The sequence below is a fragment of the Equus asinus genome, chromosome 2, assembly GCF_041296235.1.
Source record: "Equus asinus isolate D_3611 breed Donkey chromosome 2, EquAss-T2T_v2, whole genome shotgun sequence".
NCBI lineage: Eukaryota > Metazoa > Chordata > Mammalia > Perissodactyla > Equidae > Equus > Equus asinus.
Window position 1 is genome coordinate 127,894,921 of NC_091791.1, and position 23,102 is coordinate 127,918,022.

Genomic DNA, 23,102 nt, shown 5'->3' on the forward strand with positions numbered 1-23,102 from the left:
TCAGTCATTCAAATGTTGCCTCTGCCCCATTCTCTCCTCTTTCTAAAACTCAATGAGACCTTCTCATTATATCCTCTATATTTCTTAATTTTGCTTATGTATTTTCCATCTTTCAGTGTATGTCTTTAATCCTGGATAGTGTTTTGATCCTGTAGTACACTAAACTTCTCTTTAGCGTTGTCCAGTCTGCTGTTAAACTAATTCCCTGAATTAATTTTACTTATTTGGCTTAATTATAGAAATTCTGTGTTTTTTCCAAATCTGTATGACAACTCATCCTTTCCAGTTCCCTGCTGATAGCATATCCATTTTAGACTAGGTCCGACAATTCTAATACCTGAAGCCCCAAGTTAGTATGTTTTAATTAGAAAAACAATTTGAGGAAGCAGTTTGAGGCCCTAATGTTCCTTCCCTAGAAAAGATTTACATTTGCTTTGGTCAAGTGCCTGGGTACATTAACAGTCTGGCCCCATCTTAATCCAAGTTCAAGGACTGAAGTTTTCTGTGCTACCCAAATGACACAAATACTATGTTCAGTCTTCAGAAGAGCTCCGAGTTCAAGGCTTGAGGTTTTTTGGGCTACCCAGATGATATGAATACTATCTTTAGTCTTTAGAAGAGCTGGTTTACCTAATCCTCACTCTTTGTGGGCCTAAGACTCCAACTTTTTTCCCTACTAACTAAAAGGCCAACAAAAATCACAGCTCTGACTCTCAGCTACCTCTTCTGGATCAGCATATACTTCCAGGGAAAGGCAGACTGGGATGCTTGGCTCATTTCTCTAGGATTCTTTTAGGCCTTAACCCTCTAATTCTTATTTTACTAATTCTTTTCTGTTACTGATTTTTTAAAAGATGTTTCATCCAGCTTTCTCTACTGAACTTAGTGGATGGAATAGTCTAAATTACCAGAAGTCTCCCAGAGTCTGCTATATTTTCTCTTAGTTGAAACTCCACCTCACCTCTCTTCCATCTACACTCTGCTTTCAATTAGCTGTCATCATCCTAAGTCAGGTCAACATTTTCCTTTTACGTGGATTATTAAATCAGTTTTCCAACTGGTTTTCCTGCTTCCAATCAGCTCATATTGTTACTAGATTTTTTTCCCTGAAATAATGCTCCTACATCACATTTTTCCATAAAACAATCCTCAAGGGATTCCTATTTAATAGAAAAAAAAGTCCAAATTCATTTGCTTAGAATTCAAGATCCTGCATAATGTACTTCCTATTAAACCTGTCCAATCATTTCCCCTCTTTTCTTCACGTAGTCCAACCACTCTAAATCTCACTACTGTAAACTTTCCCCTCCACTTGCTTTCTGAACCTGAAATGCCCACATTCCCACAACCTCCTGCCCTTTCAAGTTCAATCAAATGCCATCTCATCAACAAATCCTTTCCCACCTAAATCAGAAACAATCTTTTACGTAGTCACATAACACTTTATCTTTAAGTACACTGGCGGTAAAAACTGTGCACACTGTTGTGTGTACTTCTTCATCACCAAACCTCTGCTTAATGTCGTACACACAGCTGATATTCAAAAACATTCTTGGGGCCAGCCCCACTGCCTAGCAGTTAAGTTTGGCATGCTCTGCTTCAGCAGCCTGGGTTCAGTCCTATATCACTCATTGGCAGCCATGCTGTGACAGCAACCCACATACAAAATGGAGGAAGACTGGCATGGATGTTAGCTGAGGGTGAATCCTCCTCAAACAAAAAAGAGGAAGATTAGTGACAGACGTTAGCTCAGTGCAAATCTTCCGTGGCAAAAAAAAAAAATCTTGAAATTTACGTAGTGAGATAGCAGGGAGGCTAGGGACAACAGAATGGATAAAAGGAAAATAACTTCAGATGAGGTAACTACGAGAGAACATTGCTCCAGTTCTTACAGCTAATAGGTGATGAAGCAGAGATCTCACATTCTTAACCACTAAAGTATAATAAGATGATACATTTGCAGCTTTTCATACATCGTTCCCCAATAATACCTGAATTATTTAAATAGGAAAAAAAACACTAATCTGCAGAAGTATAGTAATGAATGCCATCATGAAAGCCAGGTTTCTAATAAACCTAACTTGCTTTCACATCTCAGAAGTTAATTGTGAAACAATATATTATTACTAACGTGGCTAAAAGATCTATACTATCATAACATACAAGTGCTAACTCTAGTACCTATTCACCAAATGAGTATTAATGCTTCATTAGAATGAAAAGTGGAAAGCTATTTGCAACATAGTCTAAGAAAGATTGAAATCAGTCTACAAAACCCTTTGATTGTACCTGTCCATTAAAAGTAGCGAGTCATCAACCACCTATATTTCCCCTTACCTCAAACATGCTAGTTAACTTGTTAACACCCACCTTACATACTATCAACTAAAATGAGTTTTTAAAATTTATTAAAACAAACCTGTAAGGAAAAAAATCGGAATTGCAGGAGAGAAAATACTGACTTTCCACTTGTTACCAACTCTAAAGGAGATTGATTTGGGGGATTTTGTCTCTTAACTCCTGTCCAACCGAAATCTGATTTACATGCACATCATAATTTCAATGAAAGTTCTACTACAGAAAAGAAAATCTAGAAATGGCTGAATTTAATTAAAGTATTTACTAAACACTGACTATAAATTATAAGTTGTGTTATGGACTAGGAATGAAAAAAGAATAAGACAGTTTCTGCACAAAGAACTCTAACAGAAGTGAAATATTAAATCAAATACATATTAAGGTGAAAGGAAGAAGTGATTAACTGTCTTGACAAATAAGATAGCCATCTTAGAAGTAAAGCTGAAGTTGGGTTTTGAAGGACAATTAGGAAAAAGGACAATAAGGAAAGCACGCCATGCATAGGCCAATGACAGTACAATTCCCAAGGTATTCCCTAGAAATGTGCAGCTAACAGCCTACACCAATATCCACAGAAGCCCAATGTCAGACAAAACAACACAGGCAAAGTTGAGGTGACACAAAAATGAAATTTGTTGACCACCTTAAAAGCTTCGTACAACTAAGGAGTAACATAAGAACAGAAATAAAGAGAAGATGCCAGAAAAGCAGAGAAGCTGGATTTTTAAAAAGTCTTGTCTTGTCATAAAAAGAAAGGGAAGAAGGAACAACTCACTTTCCCAGTCTCTCCTGCTGGGAGGATTCACGGTGATCTAGAGTTTATAAAAAGCATAATACTTGAAGAAGGCTCAACGAGCAATTCATTCCATCAAAAGGCTAAGGAGATGTCCAGCTTTCAGAGACTCCAAAAGTAGAAATGTTACTTGTGGTATCACATGCCCAATATCTGATTATATGAGCTGTGATGCCTGTATCCAATGTCAGCAGCAACAGTGCTGCCACTAAAATAGTTTGACACCGTGATTTTGGCATTTTCCTGGATGCACAGACTTCATGGCTGATTCTCAATCTAATGTCTTTTTCTCTTAACCTCTTAAAGTTCCTTTATAACTAAAAACCCTAACTGATATACCAGGAAAGGAGGAGAAGGTTCAAGGTATGATAGATGAAATAATGGAAGCAACATCCCACAAAAATTATGATAGGATCAAAGCCCAAAAGGAAAGACTGGCCTTAAAAGAAGTAGAAGGACAGATAGAGTTGTTGCTGCACTTCTGATTCTCTGATTTGCTCTGTTTTGCTTCATCTGGAGGAGGATGAGAAGGAATCTAGCAAATAGAGAAAATTCTATTTAATTTGTAAAACAGAAGAGAAATTAACATACAGAGTAAAAAAGTAGAAGGCTGCATAAGAAAGAAAATAGCAACGGTCTGGAAAGCTGCTATGAGAAATAAGAGACCAAAAGTTAAAATGGTCCCTTCTCCACTAGCCCGTCTCCACTTTCATCAAAATGTATTTTTAAAAAGAATACACTGCTCATTCTTAGGGTCAGGACAAATTTGTTTAAACTATGGACTAGAAGTCCAGGAGCAAATAAGAGAAATTATTGGCAAGAATCTATTTCTACCTCTATTGCCTTCACTGGACCATGAGCTCCTCCTCCAGGGCAGGGACTACAGCTCACTAATGAATGAGAGAGAAGAAACACCAACATGCTTTGGAAATGAGAAAAGAAAGCAAAGAGAGGATGAAATTGGAGATATTTCACAATTTTGACTAGGGTAAGATTTATCTTTAAGTATGTCAAAATGAACAAATGATACTTGAATAAATTCTGTGTTACCAGTGGGAAAGTAAGATGTTTTTTAAAGCCCATACAACAAAATTTATTGGCCATATTGTCTACCTTTTCTTGTGATTCCTGGGATCCCAAATAATTACAAAATTATCATAGGGGCAATCTTCATTTTTATACTCAAGAATTGGGAGTTGCGTTGTCACTGAAGCTAAGCCTCCTTAAATTCTGTGTTACTTTTCATATTCCAAGGATGTGGGGGGATGAAAAGGGGCCTGGGTATTGGTATTTTTTAAGTTCTCAGGTGATTCTAATGTACAACTACTTTAATAGTTTATCATTGGTTCTCTTGGGTTTCCTGGGTAGATGGTTACATTGTCTCATAAAGTTTCTCCTTTTTTTCCCTTTATGAAAGTGTTTTCATTTCAAATAAGTGCTTATTTTCTTAATTAAACAGGCATTTTGTTATTATAAAGCTTTTCTGTGATTGAGGAAAATTCAAAGAATACATAAAAGTATAAAGAAGAATCTAAAATAATTCATAATCCTCCCATCTCCAAAACAATCTTTATATCACTTATTTAATTTCCATGTATTATTTATCAGAACTTCCAATACATTTAAACGGTGGTGATAGCCAGTAACTCTGATTTTAATGGGCATGCTTGTAATGTTTTAAAATTAAGTACAATTTTCCTCTAGAATATTATTAGTTGATACCCTTTATTAAGCTGAGAAATTACCTTCTTAGTTAACTAAAAAAAATTTTTTCTAAATCATGGGTAAATGTACAACATTATTAAATACATTACTAGCATTTATTATAATTACTTTTTGGTTCCTCTTCATAACCTATTAAAGTAGTAAATGGTATAGATGAGTTTTTTCACAATGGTGACCTATTCTCACATTCCTAGGAGAAATCCTACTAGATCACTAAGTCTTTCAATTCAGCTAAGTTTTATTTTATTTATGAATTCAACAGCTATGTTCCTAATAAAGATGGTTTTCTTATGATTTGTCAAATTTTGTAACCAGGGTTATTCTGATTTGGCTAACATGAACTAATGATGTCCTAACTTTTTCTACATTGTGAAATTATTTTCAGTAGGAACTGGCAGTTCCTTGAAGGCTTATTAGATAGAACTTGCCCATAAAATCTTCTACTACTTTTAGGGTAAGGAGAGAGACCTTTTAGTATATTTACTACATTTTGCCATGGTTATTTTTCAACAATTTCTTAGGGGACAATTTAGGTAATCTCCATTTCTAAGCTTTCAAATGTATTGGTAAAAGTGGTAGACAGTATTCATTTATAATTTTGAAATATTTTTCCTATCTGTAATTACGCATTATTCTCAGTGTTGTTTATTTGTGCCTTTTCTCCCTACCCCCATCACATTTGCCAATTTATTTTCCCCTTTTTCCAAAATAAACTTTGCTTTTTTTAGAGCAATTTTAAGCTCAGAGCAAAATGAGCAGGAAGTACAGAGCACTCCCATATACGCCTTGCTCCCACACACACACAACCTCCCCCACTATCAACATCTCCTATCAGAGTGGTACATTTGACACAATCAGTGAACCTACATTAGGGTTTACTTTTGGTGTTCTACATTCTATGGGTTCAGACAAATGCATAGTGACATATATCCACGACAACAGTTTCATACAGAATAGTTTTACCACCCTAAAAATCCTTTTGCTCAACATATTCATCCTTCCCTCTCCCTAACCCCTGGCAACCACTGATATTTTTACTGTCTCCGTAGTTTTACCTTTTCCAGAATATCATATAGTATGTAGCCTTTTCATATTGGCTTCCTCACTTAGTAATATGCATTTAAGGTCCCTCCATGTCTTTTCATGCCTTGATAGCTCATTTCTTTTTAGCACTAAATAATATTCGATTGTCTGGATATACCACAGTTTATTCATCCATTCACCTACTGAAGGACATCTTGATTGCTTCCAAGTTTTAGCAATTATGAATAAAGACGCTCTCAGCATCCATGCGCAGGTTTCAGTATGAATGTAAGTTTTCAACTCATTTGGGTAATACCAAGAAGCATGACTGCTGGATCATATGCTAAGAGTATGTTTAGTTTCCTAAGAAGCTGCCAAACTGGAAGCAAAGTGGCTGTACCATTTTGCATCCCCACCAGCAATGAATGAGAGTTCCTGTTGTTCCACATCCTCATCAGTACGTGATGGTGTTAGTGTTTTGGATTTTGGCCATTCTAATAGGTGTACAGTGATATTTTGTTTTAATTAGCAATGCCCTAAGGATAAATCATTTGATTATCTCTTCATATGCTTATTTGACATCTGTATATCTTCTTTGGTGAAGTGTCTGTTCAGGTTTTTGCCCACTTTTCAATTGGGTTGTTTCCAGTTTTAAGAGTTCTTTGTATATTTTGGATAACAGTCCTTAATCAGATATCTTTTGCAAATATTTTCTCCCAGTCTGTGGCTTGTCTTCTCATTCTCTTGATACTGCCCCCTTTAAACATCCATTTCAAGGGCCAGTCTGGATGGCCTAGCGGTTAAAGTTTTGTGTGCTCTGCTTTGGTGGCCCAGGTTCGGTTCCTGGGCATGGAAACACACTACTTGTATGTCAGTGGCCATGCTGTGGAAGCAGCCCATGTAGAACAACTAGAAGGACTTACAACTAGAATATACAATGGGGTTTGTGGAGGAAAAAAAACAGAGAGAAGAAGATTGGCAAAGATGTTAGCTCAGGGCAAATCTTTCCCAGCAAAAAAAAAAAAAGCCATTTCAAAATCTCTTTTTGTTTCATTTATTTATTTTTGTTCTCTATTTCATTATGTTGCTTTTATCTTAAAATACCTATTCTTTTCTCTTTGGGTTTATTTTTCTAACTTCCTAGTTGAAAGGCTTAGTTTGTTCTCTACCTCTTCTTTTTCTTAAAGATACTAAGACTGTAAATATCCCTGTACCTCTTCAGCCACATCCAACATTTGTATTCTCATTATTTAATTCTGGTTATTAAAATAATTTCATTTTTGGATTCTAAGGGTTATCTGGAAGTATGAAAATAGAATGTATAGCAATTTTTCTTGGAATTTATTATAGCCTAGAATGTGACCAATTTGAAAATAATATACTGTGAAGGGTACCAAATACCAACACATATTTTAAATCCTGTTTATTTCTTGATAAACAGTCCAGAAAAAAAAGGTAGTGTAAGAATAGTTATATGCCAAGAGAGATAACAAAGAGACAGCATTCACAAAACAAGAATAAAATTACTAAAATGACAAAGTTGGATACTGTTGAAATAATTCAAGATGCCTAAGGGGCAGGCCTCAGGGCTGAGTGGTTAAGTTTGTGCGCTCGGCTTCAGCGGCCCAGGGTTTCACCGATTAGGATCCTGGGCGCGGACATGGCAGAGCTCACCAGGCCCTGCTGAGGCGGCGTCCCACATAGCACAACCAGAAGGACCTAGAACTAGAGTGTACAACTATGTACTGGGGGGCTTTGGGAAGAAGCAGAAGAAGAAGAAGAAAAAAAAGACTAGCAACAGATGTTAGCTCAGGTGCCAATCTTTAAAAAAAAGAGGGCTAAATAGCACAATGGATGCAGAAAGAAAAGAAACTTGGTGAATTAACGGTAAACCTGAGGACCTTTCACAGACCAGAGTAGAAAGACAAAGATGACAAGCATGAAAGAAGCATTTTAAAAAAAGTTAAAAGACTTAGGAAAGAGATCCACAAGTTTCAACATATGACTAACAGGAATTCCAGAAAGCATCAAGAGAACGGAAAAAAGGTAATATTGAAGAAATAACAGTTAAGAATTCCCCAAAACCAAAAACATGAGTCCTCAGACTTAAAAGACCCAACCTGCTGTTTTCAAAACCCATCCCAATATTTCAGAATATTAAGGATTTCTCTTAGAGCACTCAAAATGTATCACATATGAAATGACTTAAATGACTAAAGAATATATTCTAGAAGAAAACAGGTAAATTTGGAGAAAACAAATGCAAGATTTTTTGGTGGTATGCAAGAAACAAATCAGCAAAAAAAGAAAATATACTGATAGCAAAAATGCTTAATAAAACATGAAAAATTCATGGGGCCGGCCCCATGGCCGAGTGGTTAAGTTCGTGCACTCCACTTTGGCGGCCCAGGGTTTCACCAGTTCAGATCCTGGGCGTGGACATGGCACCACTCATCAGACCACGTTGAGGTGGCATCCCACATGCCACAACTAGAAGGACTCACAACTAAACAAAATATAAAACTATATACTGGGGGAATTTGGGGAGAAAAAGCAGGAAAAAAAAATGAAAAATTCAAATATTATCAACTTACCAAGGTGAGAGGAGAAGAGGAAAGGACAGAAAAGTATGCTACAGTTTTTGTCTTGTGCAGGGCATGAACATAAATATTGTAATAAAATTACAGTTTCACATATGCACATACAAATTGTAAGGGTGACCACTACAAAAGCTGAAATAAAATACATAACTTTGAAATTACGGGGGGTGAGGGGGACGGGACTTGATCAAGCCAACAAAATAACCAAATAGAAAATATGATAAATTTAAAGCACAACTTACAATAGCATTAGTTAAATCTAAATATATTAGTACTTATAAAATAAAGTACAGCAGTGCTAATACCAGACAACATAGGATATAATGTGAAACTCATTAAATGAGACAAAAAGATATTACATATTGATTTAAAAAATATTATTTAAAGACTTATAGGTACCCACTAACACATCCTCAGAATATATAAAAAAACTGAAATTACAAGGAGAAACTGAAAATTCGCACACAGAAGTTTCCCAGAAGCCGTTTATTTTTTAATTCAAACTTACCACTCTTAAGTATTTAATTGAAAAACACTTTCAGCAGTGTCAACAGTTACAGGACAAAATTCAGAACGCCTTTGAAGAAATACATTAATGAGAAACAAATTGGAAATAAGTCTAGTTCGCTAGAAAAGTAACAGATGTAAACAATGAAAACTCCTTCCTCTAACAGAGGTGTCATAAAATAAGTCTGAAAACAAATGTTACCAAAATTAAGAACTATTACTGACTTCAAAAAGATGGTCAGGTTCATGAGGGGAAAAACAAATCACACTAGTCAAGGAGCATTTTATTCTTCATGAACCCCAGGAAAGCTGGATAGTACACGTTTAAGAACATAAACTTAAAAGTCCAACAAACCTGAGTTTGAGTGCTAACTCCCTGTGACTGAGATAAATACATTAAGCTCCAAGCCTTAAATGAGGATAATAGTTTCTAGCCCCATAAAACTATCAGGAAGATAAAATGAAATAATGCCTGACACAAAGGGCTGAATAATTGATAACTATTATTGTTAATATCAAGTTGCAGTTGGGGTGCAAGGTGTGAGAAATTGGGTAATATTCTTGGTATTATTACAAACTGTTTTACAAGTGCTTTCAATTTTAAAATCAAATGGGAAATATTTTCCACTTGTTTCTCATAATATTTGGGGTCTCGGTTGCCAACAAAAACTAGTTGTCATTTTTTATTAAAATTAGGATTGCTAATTTTAGGCTGAAAGATCTAAATACAGGCTGTCACCCTAACCACCTTAACAAGTGCTCCAAACTTCCAATCTAAGGAAGAGAAAAAGATTAAGAATGGCATTAATACTGTCATCCTCCAGTCCCAGTAATTTCTTCTCTGTTAGAACTAGAAACATTTTCAAAGAGAAAATATAAAAAACACCCAACAGAATACAATCCTGCACTGAAGCCAGAGAACAAGTCTCAGCAGCTGTTTTGGTGGCCAGGATTGCCTGAGCAACTTTTTAATTTTGTTTTTAGTGAATAAATGTTATTAATACGCCTAACATAAGATTTAAAAGTTTATGGGCAAGAAATTTTTAAGCAATTAAAGGAATAACTTTCTCACGTCTTCCAAGAAAGTATCAAGCACTTTTTTTTTAACCTACTTTTAGTTCTTGGTACTTAAGAGGTTATATTGTAGAAGATACTAAAGTAGAGCCCCCCGACCTCATCACCAAAGTAAAATAAGAAACATTAAGCCCGTTCCCTTAACACTAAGTTTACTGCACAATTATAGATGAGGGATACAAGAAATTAACGCAGATACTACTTGCACATTGGTTTCTTCACATACTGGCATATAAATCAATTCCTTACTTGCTTTTTGTAAATTCAGTTCAGAGGCTGTGTTACTTCTAAGTACAAAGCTGACAACAGAGTTCCTTACCTTTCCATTAGCTTCTCTTTATCCCAATTGAAGTGGCTAAGGAGTATTCTTGTGATAGTTGCTGGATTCTAAAGAAGGGGGGAAAAAAAAGTCATTTTAAGGTAACAGCACTTACTGACATTTAGTGCATTTTTAGGTTGAATTTAAATTTCTATAACACCCCACCCAAATTTCCTTTCCTAAGATACTCCTTTATTCCTCTAAGAAAACAGAAAATTTTAATTATAAGGTCAAGACTATTTAAAAAGCTTGCCACACTAATGTCTCATGTTTCTATGGGATCCTAAAGCAGAATTCAAAATAAGCCAAAAAGAAATTAAATGAAAAATTGCTGTATTATATCAAGCACTAATTAAAATTAACTTTTTTGCAATAAAGATTAAACAGACTGCCACATCGGAATACCGTTAATCAATAAAATTTCCACCATCTTATGTACTGAATAGTTCAAACGAGTCCAAACTAGTTTTAAGTCAGAAGCTCCTTCAGAGATATTTAATGAAAATGAAAAATATCTGTACTGTGTAATAATTTATAAAATATAATCTTAGGTTGCTATTTCATTTCTAAAAACAAAGGTTAACACCATGAAATACACCCAAAGTTTACTGCCCTGTTATTCAATGCTGTCACAAATATTTCCATTTCCCATGAAACTAGTGAGCTTAATATTTGGGTACAGAATGTGAACTTAAAATGCAATCAAGTCTAAGAGATGGACTAAGCCTAACTCATTCAACGATACTAGAGCTAGTTACAATGTCAGAAGTGGAACTCAAAACTGCTTATTTTATTTCATGTATAATTTTATTACATTAAATATTTCAAAAAAAGTCTCCATACATAAAACAACTTTTATTTCACCATAGTTAGACCACAGTATTAGTTAACAACAGATTTAGTTTAAAAGTAATTCTCTATAAAAATAATGTCATGAACGAAATCTCTATCAATTATTCTCAATAATACCATTTGTCACAGAAAAATTCATACATTTATATCCTCCAAAAAAGTCAAAAAACGCAGACAGGATAACTCTCATCCACCCACTCCAGGTACATTTTGCTAATCCATCTAGGTACTCCTTACTTCTCGGACCCAGACTCCCGTAAGAATCTTCCTTTAACACAGCACTCCAGAAAAAAGACACCAATCTATAAGAGCTAATATGTGAAAAGAAGTCTCTTAACCGATCCTAAGTTATGTTTATTTGTAAAGAATATTTAGACACTGTTGTGTCCAGCTATCCCCTAGAAATGTGACTCAACAATTTATTTAAAAAACAAACAAAAACTCTGAATTTGGTAATAGATTTTCACAATAGCATTTGCCTACAACTGAAATAGTTAGTCACTCAGATTTAGTCATATGTAAAATAAGGGCAATACCGCTATCAATTGGGGGAATTAACTCTAGTAGTATCTACTAGAATTGTGAGGCTGTAACTTCGTGGTACCCAATATACTACATTCTCTGCCACTACCCAGAGTGCTTGGGGAAAAATATTCCAAGAATTGGTAAAAGTCTCAACTTGCAAAGAGAAAAAAGGAAGAGGAGGGGAAATGTGCTCTCTGACTTGATGGTGCCAGTGTCTTTTCTGTGTTTTATTGAGTTCCAGTATCAAAAACTGGGTCCATCCAAAGGTTCCCAAACTTGTTACTGGTTTATCAAAAATTACTACGGAAAGATCTGTTAAAACACAGATTCTCAGGTTCCACTCCCATATTTTTATTTAATAGGTTTGGGGCAGGGCCTCCCCAAAGGGGCGTTAATCATCAAAGGGATTCAGAAAATCAGACCAGCAGTCCCCCAGGGTAAAGAAAACACGACTTCTTTTCTATTTTTTAGCTCATCCTTCAAAAATTTCTGTGTACGTATATACGTTTGTTTAATAATATGTATACAATACTAGAGGTACATACTCCAAGGTTTTACCCAATAGGATATTACTGAAAAAATCTGTCTAAACCACACTGGCATGATAATGCCAAAATATCTATGCCAGAGCTCTATGCTATCTATGGGGCAGGGGATATTTCATAATACTAACTAAATAAATATATTCAGGTTACTATTTCAGTGCAACTGACTCAAGTCATTTATGTGCACTGCATATGCAGAAAGCTGATGGGGGAATAGTATTTACTGTGCATCTACTGTATGCCAGGCCCTGTATAAGGTACCTTATATACCTCATTTAATTCTCAAAGCACTCTGTAAGGTAAATATACTTACTTTCCATACTATGACTGGGTTGCAAAAGGTTACAAAAGTTACCCAATATCATGCAGCTAATTAAGTGGAATAGTTGTGAATTCTAGCTTAGAACAATCTGGACCTAATATTCCTTCGATCATTCTATGTAGTAGAACCTAAAGGAAAATTAAGGATCTCATTTAGTCATGTCTAAATATCCTTCGCATCCTCCACCAAAGGGTAATTCAGGGCAGGATGAGGACGGGATGGCAGACAGCTAAGAGGAACAAGGGAGATTTCTGAGGGCTGAAAATATTCTACTTCTTGAATGTGACGGCTAGTTATATGAGGGAAAACATTTATCAAAAACTATACACTTAAAAATGGGCACACTGAGTCATATAAAAGTTATACATCAATAATGTTGACTTATTTAAAAACAAAACAATCCGGCTTCTGGTCCTGGCCAAGATGAAGCAATAACCTCACTGTAGCATTTCTCTCTCCTACTTATTGCAATTAAAAACTGGACAGAATACAACAGAGTACTCCAAAAATTAACTAACAGCAGGAATATTAGGGAGGAAAGTGAAGAACAACAAATAAGGTAGTGGTGGGTATCCTGTTTGATCTTTTCCTTTATTTCCTGGCTTTGACCCAAGGGTGGGTCAATTAGGGAAAACTGTTGTAGTAGGCAGGATCAGCAAAAGCTGAGAGAAGTACACGTTTTTAGTTAGACAACTAGGGCAAAAGGGTCCTGAAAAATAAGAGTTTTTTTCTTTTTCTCTTGTTTCTCTGGGCCCTGTCTCAAGGCCAGTCCCAGCCATGAAACTAAACTGCTACAGAGTGATCCCAGAAAACCACAAGAGAAAACTCATCACTCTGAATAAAGAAATCAGAAAGAGGGCCCCTGTTGTGAAAAGAAGAGTTATGAGGGAATCCCTATAATTTTCTTTTCTTTTTTTCTCTTGCCACTTCACCTCAAGGCACGACAGGCAGGAAACTAAAACTGAAAGAACTCCATGCTTCTGGCTAGAGAAATGAAGAAAGGATCTCTGGGAGCCAGAGAGTATAAGGGAAATCACTTCAATGAGAGAGATGGATAAGTAGATTCCTAATTCTGTGCATGAACCAAGTCCTGGGCTCACCTGCAAGCTGTGCACGTGCGGAACACAGCCAAAGAAGTATAGGAGAAGCTTTCAGAACAGAGCTATGCTATAAATCACTGCCCAAGGCCTAAATCAACCTAAGTGGGAATGGGAGGGGCAAACTTAACATAGCAAAGTCTTTGAAAACTGAATAGAAAATGGAACCACTGCCTATATAAAGGGAGAAAGAATTTGGAGTTATAACCTAACTGGGTTGACTCACTTACTAAAACAAATACAAAATCCTCACTACTCTCTTAAGGATTTTAACGGGACACAGAATCTCACAAAATAATATTCCAAATGTCTGGGATAGAATCCAAAATTACCAGACATAGCAAGAACAACAAAAAAAATTCTGACCAACTGTTAAGAAAAAGACAATTAATAGATGCCAACCCAAAAATGACCCAGATATTAGAATGATCAGACAAAGACTTTTAAAGCAGCTATTAAAAACATGATCCATTAGGTAAGTATGAACATCTTAAAATGAATGAAAGAAATTCTTAGGAAAGAAACATAAATTATAAAAAAGAACCTAATGGACATTTTAGAACTAAAAAACACAAAGTTCACTGGATGGGCTCAATACCAAAGAAGATGACAGAAGACTCAGTGAATTTAAAGATATATCAATAGAAAATTTTCCAATCATAACAACAGAAGAAATATTTTTTTAGAAAAAGAGCAGTCTCTCAGGGCCTTCTGGGATAATATCAAAAGCTGTCAGCCTAGAATTCTATATTCAGTGAAAGTACGGTTCAGGAATGGAGACAAAGATATTCTCAGAAAAAAGAAAAGTAAAAGAACTCACTGTCAGCCAAATTGCTCTAAAGGAAATGCTAAAAGAAGTTCTTCAGGTGGAAGAGAAATGATATCAGCGGGGAACTTGGAACTTCAGGAAAGAAGGAAGAACAGAAATGGTAAATGGGTAAATATTACAGACTATTTTTTCTTCTCTTATGTTCTTGAAAACATATAAAATTGCTGAAACCAAAAATTATAACATGTCATGACGAGGGAAAGGGTTAAATGTATATAGATGTAACACATACGTTGCTAGTGTTGTGAAGGGTTAAATGTATACATTTGTTGTTAGTGCCACGGAGTCAATTCTGACCTTCTAGTGACCCCGTGTACAGCAGAACAGAACCCTGCCCATTTTTCCGTGACATCCTCTTAACTTCCAGCGCTGTATTAGCCCATGCTACACTACTATTTATAAGGTTTTCATAGTCAATGTTTTCAGAAGTGGGTGGCCAGGTCTTTCTTCCTATCTGCCTAGTATGGAAGCTCCGCTGAAACAGGCCCACCATGAGAGACCCTGCAGGTATTAGAAAAACCGGTGGCATAGTTTTCAGCATCACAACACACAGCCACCACAGTATGACAACCAACACACATGTGGTGTGGCTCCCTGACTGGGAAATGAACCCCAGCTGTGGCAATGAGAGTGCTGACTCTTAACCACTAGTCCACCATGGATAGCTATAACACTTATGACAACTGCAACATAAAGGAACTGGGGGAAAAGTCATCCATATAGTTGTAAGGCTTCTATGCTTAACTTGGAGTGGTAAAATATTAATTCTAAGTAGAATGTGAAGTTAAATATTTATATTATAATCTCTAGGGCAACCATTAAAAAAAAGACCAAGAGATAATGGCTAAAAAAGCCAATACATATATAAAGTGGAATATTTTAAAAATTTCTATCCAGAAGAAGGCAGAAAAGGAGGAACAAAGAGAAATGAATTTAAAAGACCTAAATCCAACCACCTTAATAATGACATTAAATGCAAATAATAAAAAAAGAAAGCCGTTTAAAAGACAGAGACAGCTATACAAATATTGAATCATTATGCTGTATACCTGAAACTAATATAATGTTATGTCAATTCTTTATGCTGCTAAATGAAAATAAAAAGAAAGAGACAGCTTAGTTTTTTTTTAAAGGCAAAACTATATGTTGTCTATTAACAATCCTTTTTTTTCTTTTTTCTTTTATTTTTTCCTCTTCTCCCCAAAGCCCCTGGGTACACAGTTGTATATATTTTTTTACTTGTGGGTCCTTCAAGTTGTGGCATATGGGACGCCGCCTCAGCATGGCCTGATGAGCAGTGCCATGTCCGCGCACAGGATCCAAACCGGCGAAACCCTGGGCAGCCGAAGCGGAGCATGCAAACTTAACCACTCAGCCACGGGGCCGGCCACAACAATTCATTTTTCAATGTAAAGATATATAGAGACTAAAAGTAAAAGGATGGGAAAAGATATATCATGCAAAGCACTAATCAAATGAAAGCTGCAGTGGTTATATTTCTATCACATAAAGTAAACTTCAGAACAAGAAAAACTACTAGTGATAAAAGAAAAATCTCACAATGGTAAAAAGGTCAATTCACCAAGAAAACATAGCCTTAAATTATGTTTAAATTATTTACCTAACAACAAAGCCTCATAATACACAAAGCAAAAACTGAAGGAACTAAAAGAAAAATAAACAAACCCAGAATTATACTTGGAGATTTCAACACTCCTCTCTCAGCAATCCACTGAACAAGCAGACAGACTATCTGTAAATTAAATCACCTACAAAATAACCCAAGGGTCAAAGAGGAAGTCTTGAAGAAAATTAGAAAACATCTTGAACTGAAAAAAATGAAAATACAACATAAAACTTGCAGGATGTAGCTAACATTGTTTAAGGGGAAATTTTGCATTAAATGCTTATTAAGAAACAAAGAATGGTCACAAATGCTTTTATAAAAAAGGAAACTAAACCCAAAGCAAGCAGAAAGAAATAAAGAGCAGAAGTCAATTTCAATGAAATTGAAAACAGAAAAACAAGAGAAAACAAATGAAATCAAAAGCTGGTACTAAAGATCAAAAGAACTTTAGTAAAGACTAATAAACATTAAAAAGATAGACACAAATGGCCAACATTAGAAATCAAGGAGTGAAATATCAGTACAGATCTTATAGACTCTAAAAGGATAGTAAAAGAATACTACAAATAACTCTTTGCCCATTAATTCACAACTTAGATGAAACCGACCAAGTTCCTTAAAAGATATAAACTACTAAAATTCACTGAAGAAGAAACAGGTAACATGAATATTCCTACATCTATGAAACAAACCAAATGAGTAGTTGAAACCTTTCCACGAAGAGGGCCCAAGCCAAATGGTTTCACTGGTAAATTCTACCAATCACTTAAGGAATCCCAAAGTATCAATTCTACACAATTTCTCTTCTGGAAAACAGAAGAGGAGGGAACACTTCCTTGGTATCAAAATCAGACAAAGACATTACAAGAAACTACCACATGAACAAAGATGTAAAAATCCTCAACAAAATGTAAGGAAATCAAATCCAGTAATATATAAAAAAGATAATTCACTACAACAAAGTGGATTTATCCCAGTGTTGCGAGGCTGATTAAACATTCAAAAAACTAATAAATGTTAATTGATCATATTAACAGCCTAAAGAAGAAAAACCACCGGATCATATTAACAGGATGCAGAAAAAGTAGCAAAATTCAACATCCAGTGCTCATAAAAACTCCCAGAAAATTAGGAATAGAAGGAACTTCCTTGACTTGGTAATCTATTAAAAAAAATTACAGCTAACATCATACTTAATGATGAAAGACTATATGCTTTTCCCCTAAGATATGGAACAAGGCAAGGACGTCATTTTCACTCTCCTATTCAACAGTGTACTGGAAGTCTTACAAATCCAGTAAAGCAGGAAAAATAAATAAAAGGCATAGAGAGTACAAAGCAAACAATAAAACTGTCTCTAGTCACAGATGACACAAGCGTCTATGTAGAAAATTCCATGGATCTACAAAAAAGTTCCTAGAACTAATAAATGAGTTTAGCAAGACATACATGTTTATATATATATATAGATATATACACACACATATATAAATCACCCATATTTTTATATACTAGCAATGAATAACTGGAAACAAAAAAATTTTTAAAGCACCATTTATAAGGGCACCAAAATATGAACTATTTAGGCAAAACTTTAACATAGTATGTGAAGTATCTGTATGCTGAAAACTGCAAAATACTGATGAAGCAAACAAAAAAGACCTAAATAAATGAAGGCTTATACTATCTTCATGGGTTGGGAGACTCAATGTGGTTAAAATATTAATTCTTCCCAAATTGATCTACAGATTAAACTCAATACTAATCAAAATCCCAGTAAGATTTTTTGGTAGATACTGACAAAATTATTTCGAAACTTATATGAAATAGCAAGGAAACTAGAACAGCCAAAATAATTCTGAAAAGAATATCACTTGATTTCAAAATAAACTATTAAAGCTACAGTACTGGCAAAAGCATAGATACACAGATCAAAGGAACAGAACAGAAACCAGAAATAGATCCACACAAATATGGAAAAGTGATTTTTTACAAAAGTATAAAACAATTCAATGCAGAAAAACAGTCTTTTCAACAAACAGTGCTGGAATAATTAAGGCATCTATATTTTTAAAAAATCAACTTTAACCTATACCTCAGACTACGTAAAATTCAAAATGGATCACACCTAAAAGTAAAACATAAGACTAAAACTACTAGAAGAAAATCTTTGGGACTTTGGGTTAGGCAAATAGTTCTTACATAAGATATCAAGAGTACAATCCCTAAGAAAAACTGATAAGTTGGAATTCCCCAAAACGAAAAAAATACTGTTAAGAAAATGGAGAGACATGCCAAAGACTGGGAGAAAACATATGCAAATCACGTATCTGACAAAGGATTCGTATCTAGAATATATATTTCAAAAATCACTTGAAACCTTGCAAGAAAACAAAAACCCAATTTTAAAAATAGGCACAAGATTTGAACAGGCACTTCACCAAAGAAAATCTATAGAGACATGAAAAAGCAAATGAAAAGATGCTCAACATCATTAGTTATTCTGGACCCACAAACTGAAGCCACAATGTTACCACCACATGCCTATTAGAATGTGTGTGAGGGAGAGGGGGAAACCAATCTGAAATCCCAAATGCTTCAGATTATGTGGTGCAACTGGAATTCTCATACATTGCTGTGGGAATGCCAAACAGTAGAACCGATAAGAAGAAGTTTAGCAGTTTCTTATGAAGTTAAACATAATTTACTACAACCCCAAATCTCACCATTAGGAATTTACCCAAGTGAAATGAAAACTTATGTTCACCTAAAAACCTATATGAAAATGTTTATAACAGCTTTATGCATATCTAGCAAAAACTGGAAATAGTCCAAATGTTCCACAACTGGGGAATGGATAAAGAAATTGTGGTGCGTCCTCACAATGAAATAGTACTCAGGAGTAAAAAGAACTATTAATACATACAACAATATGAATGAATCTCAAATGCAAATTCTAAGTGGAAGAAGCCAGCCTCAAAAGGCTGCATATTGTATGATTCCATTTATATGACACAGTAGAAAGGCAAAACTACAGGGATGGTGTACAAATGGTTGGGGGGTCAAGGGGGACAAATAGGGCAGAAGCAGGGAATTTTTAGAGGGTAAAGATGCAACTGTTGTCTAAGTTAACTGTGGTGGTGGTTACACAATTCTAGATATTTGTCAAAACTCATGGAATTGTACACCCAAAAGTATAAATTTTATTGCATATAAATTACAATATAAAATTGAAATATTAAATTACAAAAGTAATCTAACCTGCACTGGAGCACCTATAATGGCATTCTGACTATTAAAAGTACGAGTGTCAAGGGGCTGGCCCCGTGGCCGAGTGGTTAAGTTCGCGCGCTCCGCTGCAGGCGGCCCAGTGTTTCGTTGGTTCAAATCCTGGGCGCGGACATGGCACTGCTCATCAAACCACGCTGAGGCAGCGTCCCACATACCACAACTAGAAGAACCCACAACGAAGAATATACAACTATGTACCGGGGGCTTTGGGGAGAAAAAGGAAAAAATAAAATCTTTAAAAAAAAAAAAAAAAAGTACGAGTGTCAAAAAGGCAATGCTGAACAAAAGGAGCACAAATGTGAAATTATTCGGTGCCAGGCATTTTATATTTCATTTAATCCTCACATCAATACTTTATACAAGGTAAGCAATACTTACATTTTACAGATGAGGTTAGAGAGGTAAATGACTCAATCCAAGATAAAACATGCTGACAGGATCTGAATATTAGGGAAAGTTTATAAACGTTTATGCCTGTAGCACCCCCCTCAAAGATTCTGATTTCATTGCTTTAGGATGGGGTCTGGTCAAAGGAGAGAAATCCACCTATGTGTGCTACCAAAATTTATAATTAGTTTAATGGAGAGTCAGTTCAAGCTCTTGGTTGAAATAAAGTCTCTTCATCCTATTCTTATTGGTGTTCTTAATTTTTTTTTTAAGATTGGCACCTGAGCTAACATCTGTTACCAATCTTCTTCTTCTTCTTTTTTTCCCCCCTCCTTCTTCTCCCCAAAGCCTCCACTACACAGTTGTATATTCTAGTTGTAGGTCCTTCTGGTTGTGCTATGTGGGACACTGCCTCAGTATGGCTTGATGAGCGGTGCCATGTCCCCACCTAGGATTCTAGGGCCACCGAAGCAAAGCACGTGAACTTAACCACTCAGCCGGCCTCATGAATGGGTTTTATAATACAAAAAGAGTAGTCTAAGATGCAACAGCAAGAAAAAAAAGTTTTTTATTCCAATTAACATACATAGAAAGGAATCCAAAGACTAGCTTATTTATCTCAGAATTTGATCTGAAACAATTAAATAGATTATAGACTTCATCTCAAAACTCAGTTTGATGATTTTCCGACAAGAAAGGACTCATGTTTCTATATCATATCTATCTTGCTTAATCTAGGAACTCAAGAGAGCTGCTCATGATCCAAATTTTATAGATTATTGTTTTGTAATGACTTCTTAAGTAATATTAGAAACCCAAAAGCCCTAAAGTACAAAAATTTATTACAGAAAGAAATACCTCCAACACCGACAACAAAAGGTAAATAAGCAAACATACTCATCCATCAAAGACAAATAATCCAACAAAAAAATGAAGAATTTATGAATTCACAGAATTGGCTGAAAAAACAAAAAAAATACTCAATCTCCTTAATATAATGCATGTTTTTAACCTACCACAATGGCTAAGATCTTAAAAACTGATAATATCCAATGACAACAGTATGGGGAAATGGCCTAAGATACCCATGAAGCTAGGTGATGTACACAACAAAACAGTCTAGCTGCTGCCTTTGCCACAAATATCTCTTGATAACGCAACCCAACAAAATAAAGGGGGAGCAGAAAAGGGAAGAAAGATGAACTCCTTTCAAATCTCTTGCACACACATTTACCTAATTGCCAGCAACTATTTCACATCCAAAACCCTAAATGCAAAATAGCCCAAGAAAAGTTTTGGCTTTCTAGCCTAGCAATACAGAGAGGTACTTGCAGGGCTGAGAAAGACAATCACAGAATTCCCATATGGCTTAAAAGATATATGCATTTAAAAAGAATTTACAACTAAACAACACTAATCCTCAAAAGTTTTCAGTTCTGAATATTACTTCTAAGCTACTCTCAGGAAAAGGAAGGTAAAAGAGAAAGGAAAAATGTCGAGGGTAAGGTTCTTGAGAGGCTTTCCCATTGAAGATATTTTCTGGAAGATTACCAAGAATTTCACACTTTTCACTCTCTACCCTTGTAGATTATTTAAAACAAAACTTAATACTGATAAGTTTTGATCCACTATAATTCTGTAGATCCATGATACTTTACTTGAAATTTTTCTGAGATAAGCATCTGAACCACAAATGTAATCTTGATGTACCAAAAGTTGTTAATGAACGCACTTAGCCAACTATCCATTAATAATAACACTCAAATGGCTTTGCTGTTCTTTATTTGCCCTCATACATGCATTTTATGAAGGAAATTACTTCATTCTATGACATCTCAAATTTGGAGAGTCAAAGATTTCACCTTTAGAGAATGTCAAGAGTTTAATTAGAATTTAATAAAATAAATAAAATCTTTCTGTAAATGGAAGGAAGATACTATCACTGTGTATAATCATTTGACTTATTCTGTAAAAGTTCAACTGCAAACCATAAGGGGCAGGTGATGGAAGGGACATATTTATATAAACAGTAGAAAAAATATGTAAGATAAAACTTCTATTTAATATCAGAAAAACAAACTCAAGACTTTAAATAGCACTATATGCTTTAGCATCTACTTTATCAACAGCCAAGTCACCTCCAACAAACACAACCCTAGTATTAAACCTTGACCATTACATCAGGCCCCATTCAGACATGATTTTCTTGAGTCTTGGTGCCCTAACTGGCTATTCCTTGAGGGAGGAAAAATCCTACAGATTAAAAAAGTAAGAAGTAAACCAAACATCTGAGTGACTTCAAGGTACCATCCACTTCACTTAACACAACCACTAGCCATCTTCAAACTATGAAAACAAAGCATACAAGAATTAAATTAGTTCTGTCAAGTGAACATTGTTAAGAAGTCTTGTAAGTGATTATCTCTTCCTCTGGAGGGACTTAGAAAAAGAAATATATATACATCCCCAACTACTACTTAATAGTAACGAATTTTAACAGTATTTGAACTCGTACTTTCTCAAACCTTATCTTTTAACTAATATCCTTCCATTCCAACCACAGCAATTCAAAACACCCATCACTAAGTGGTACAATTCTGATTAGCAATTCACTGCCTACTTGTTACTTACTCATACCATCACTAAGTGGTACAATTCTGATTAGCAATTCACTGCCTACTTGTTACTTACTCATACTTTATATATGTATATATGGTATACAAAATTTGGTACAAGAGTATAACATAAGTGAGATTATTTGAAAACCATAGTCTTATTTTATTTAAAAAGTGTGGAAGTTTTATTTAAGTAAATTTGTATCTCACAAACCATTTTCCAAGAAAAACCCCATTTAAAGAAAAAGCCATTGTAGATTTCTTCAAAGCTCAAAAAGTAGTCATAAATCCAAATGACTTTGAAATAGGCACTAAAATACTCCTGTATCGTTTAAAAAAAGTTATAACCAAGCAGTAACAGGCCATGTACATCTCTAGTACATCTCTTGCTAATTTTTCTCAAAATACACAGCTCAACGATTAAGAGACGAAAATGAAACGTGACATAAACAACTGGAATCTTTTTCCCTTCTTAAAGGCTTATAATGAACACATGGACTAAGAACATTTCCATATATATTTGCTGAGGGGATTTTAAAGAGTGAAAATATCACTAAATGTAGACCTTTGACAATGGGATTGCACTTCATCACTGTTTTAAATTTTTAAAAAT

At 35.1% G+C, this 23,102-nt stretch overlaps 1 protein-coding gene across 3 annotated transcripts in view; it reads right to left on the bottom strand.

The window, feature by feature from the left end:
- The window catches only part of ARIH1 (ariadne RBR E3 ubiquitin protein ligase 1), a 188,376-nt gene that overhangs the window by 131,439 nt on the left and 33,835 nt on the right, over nt 1-23,102 (bottom strand). For all 3 annotated transcript variants that reach the window (XM_014849715.3, XM_014849716.3, XM_014849718.3), the window contains one exon: nt 10,400-10,467. In XM_014849715.3, the coding sequence (XP_014705201.3) occupies nt 10,400-10,467 (68 nt within the window). The remainder of the gene's footprint in view (nt 1-10,399; nt 10,468-23,102) is intronic.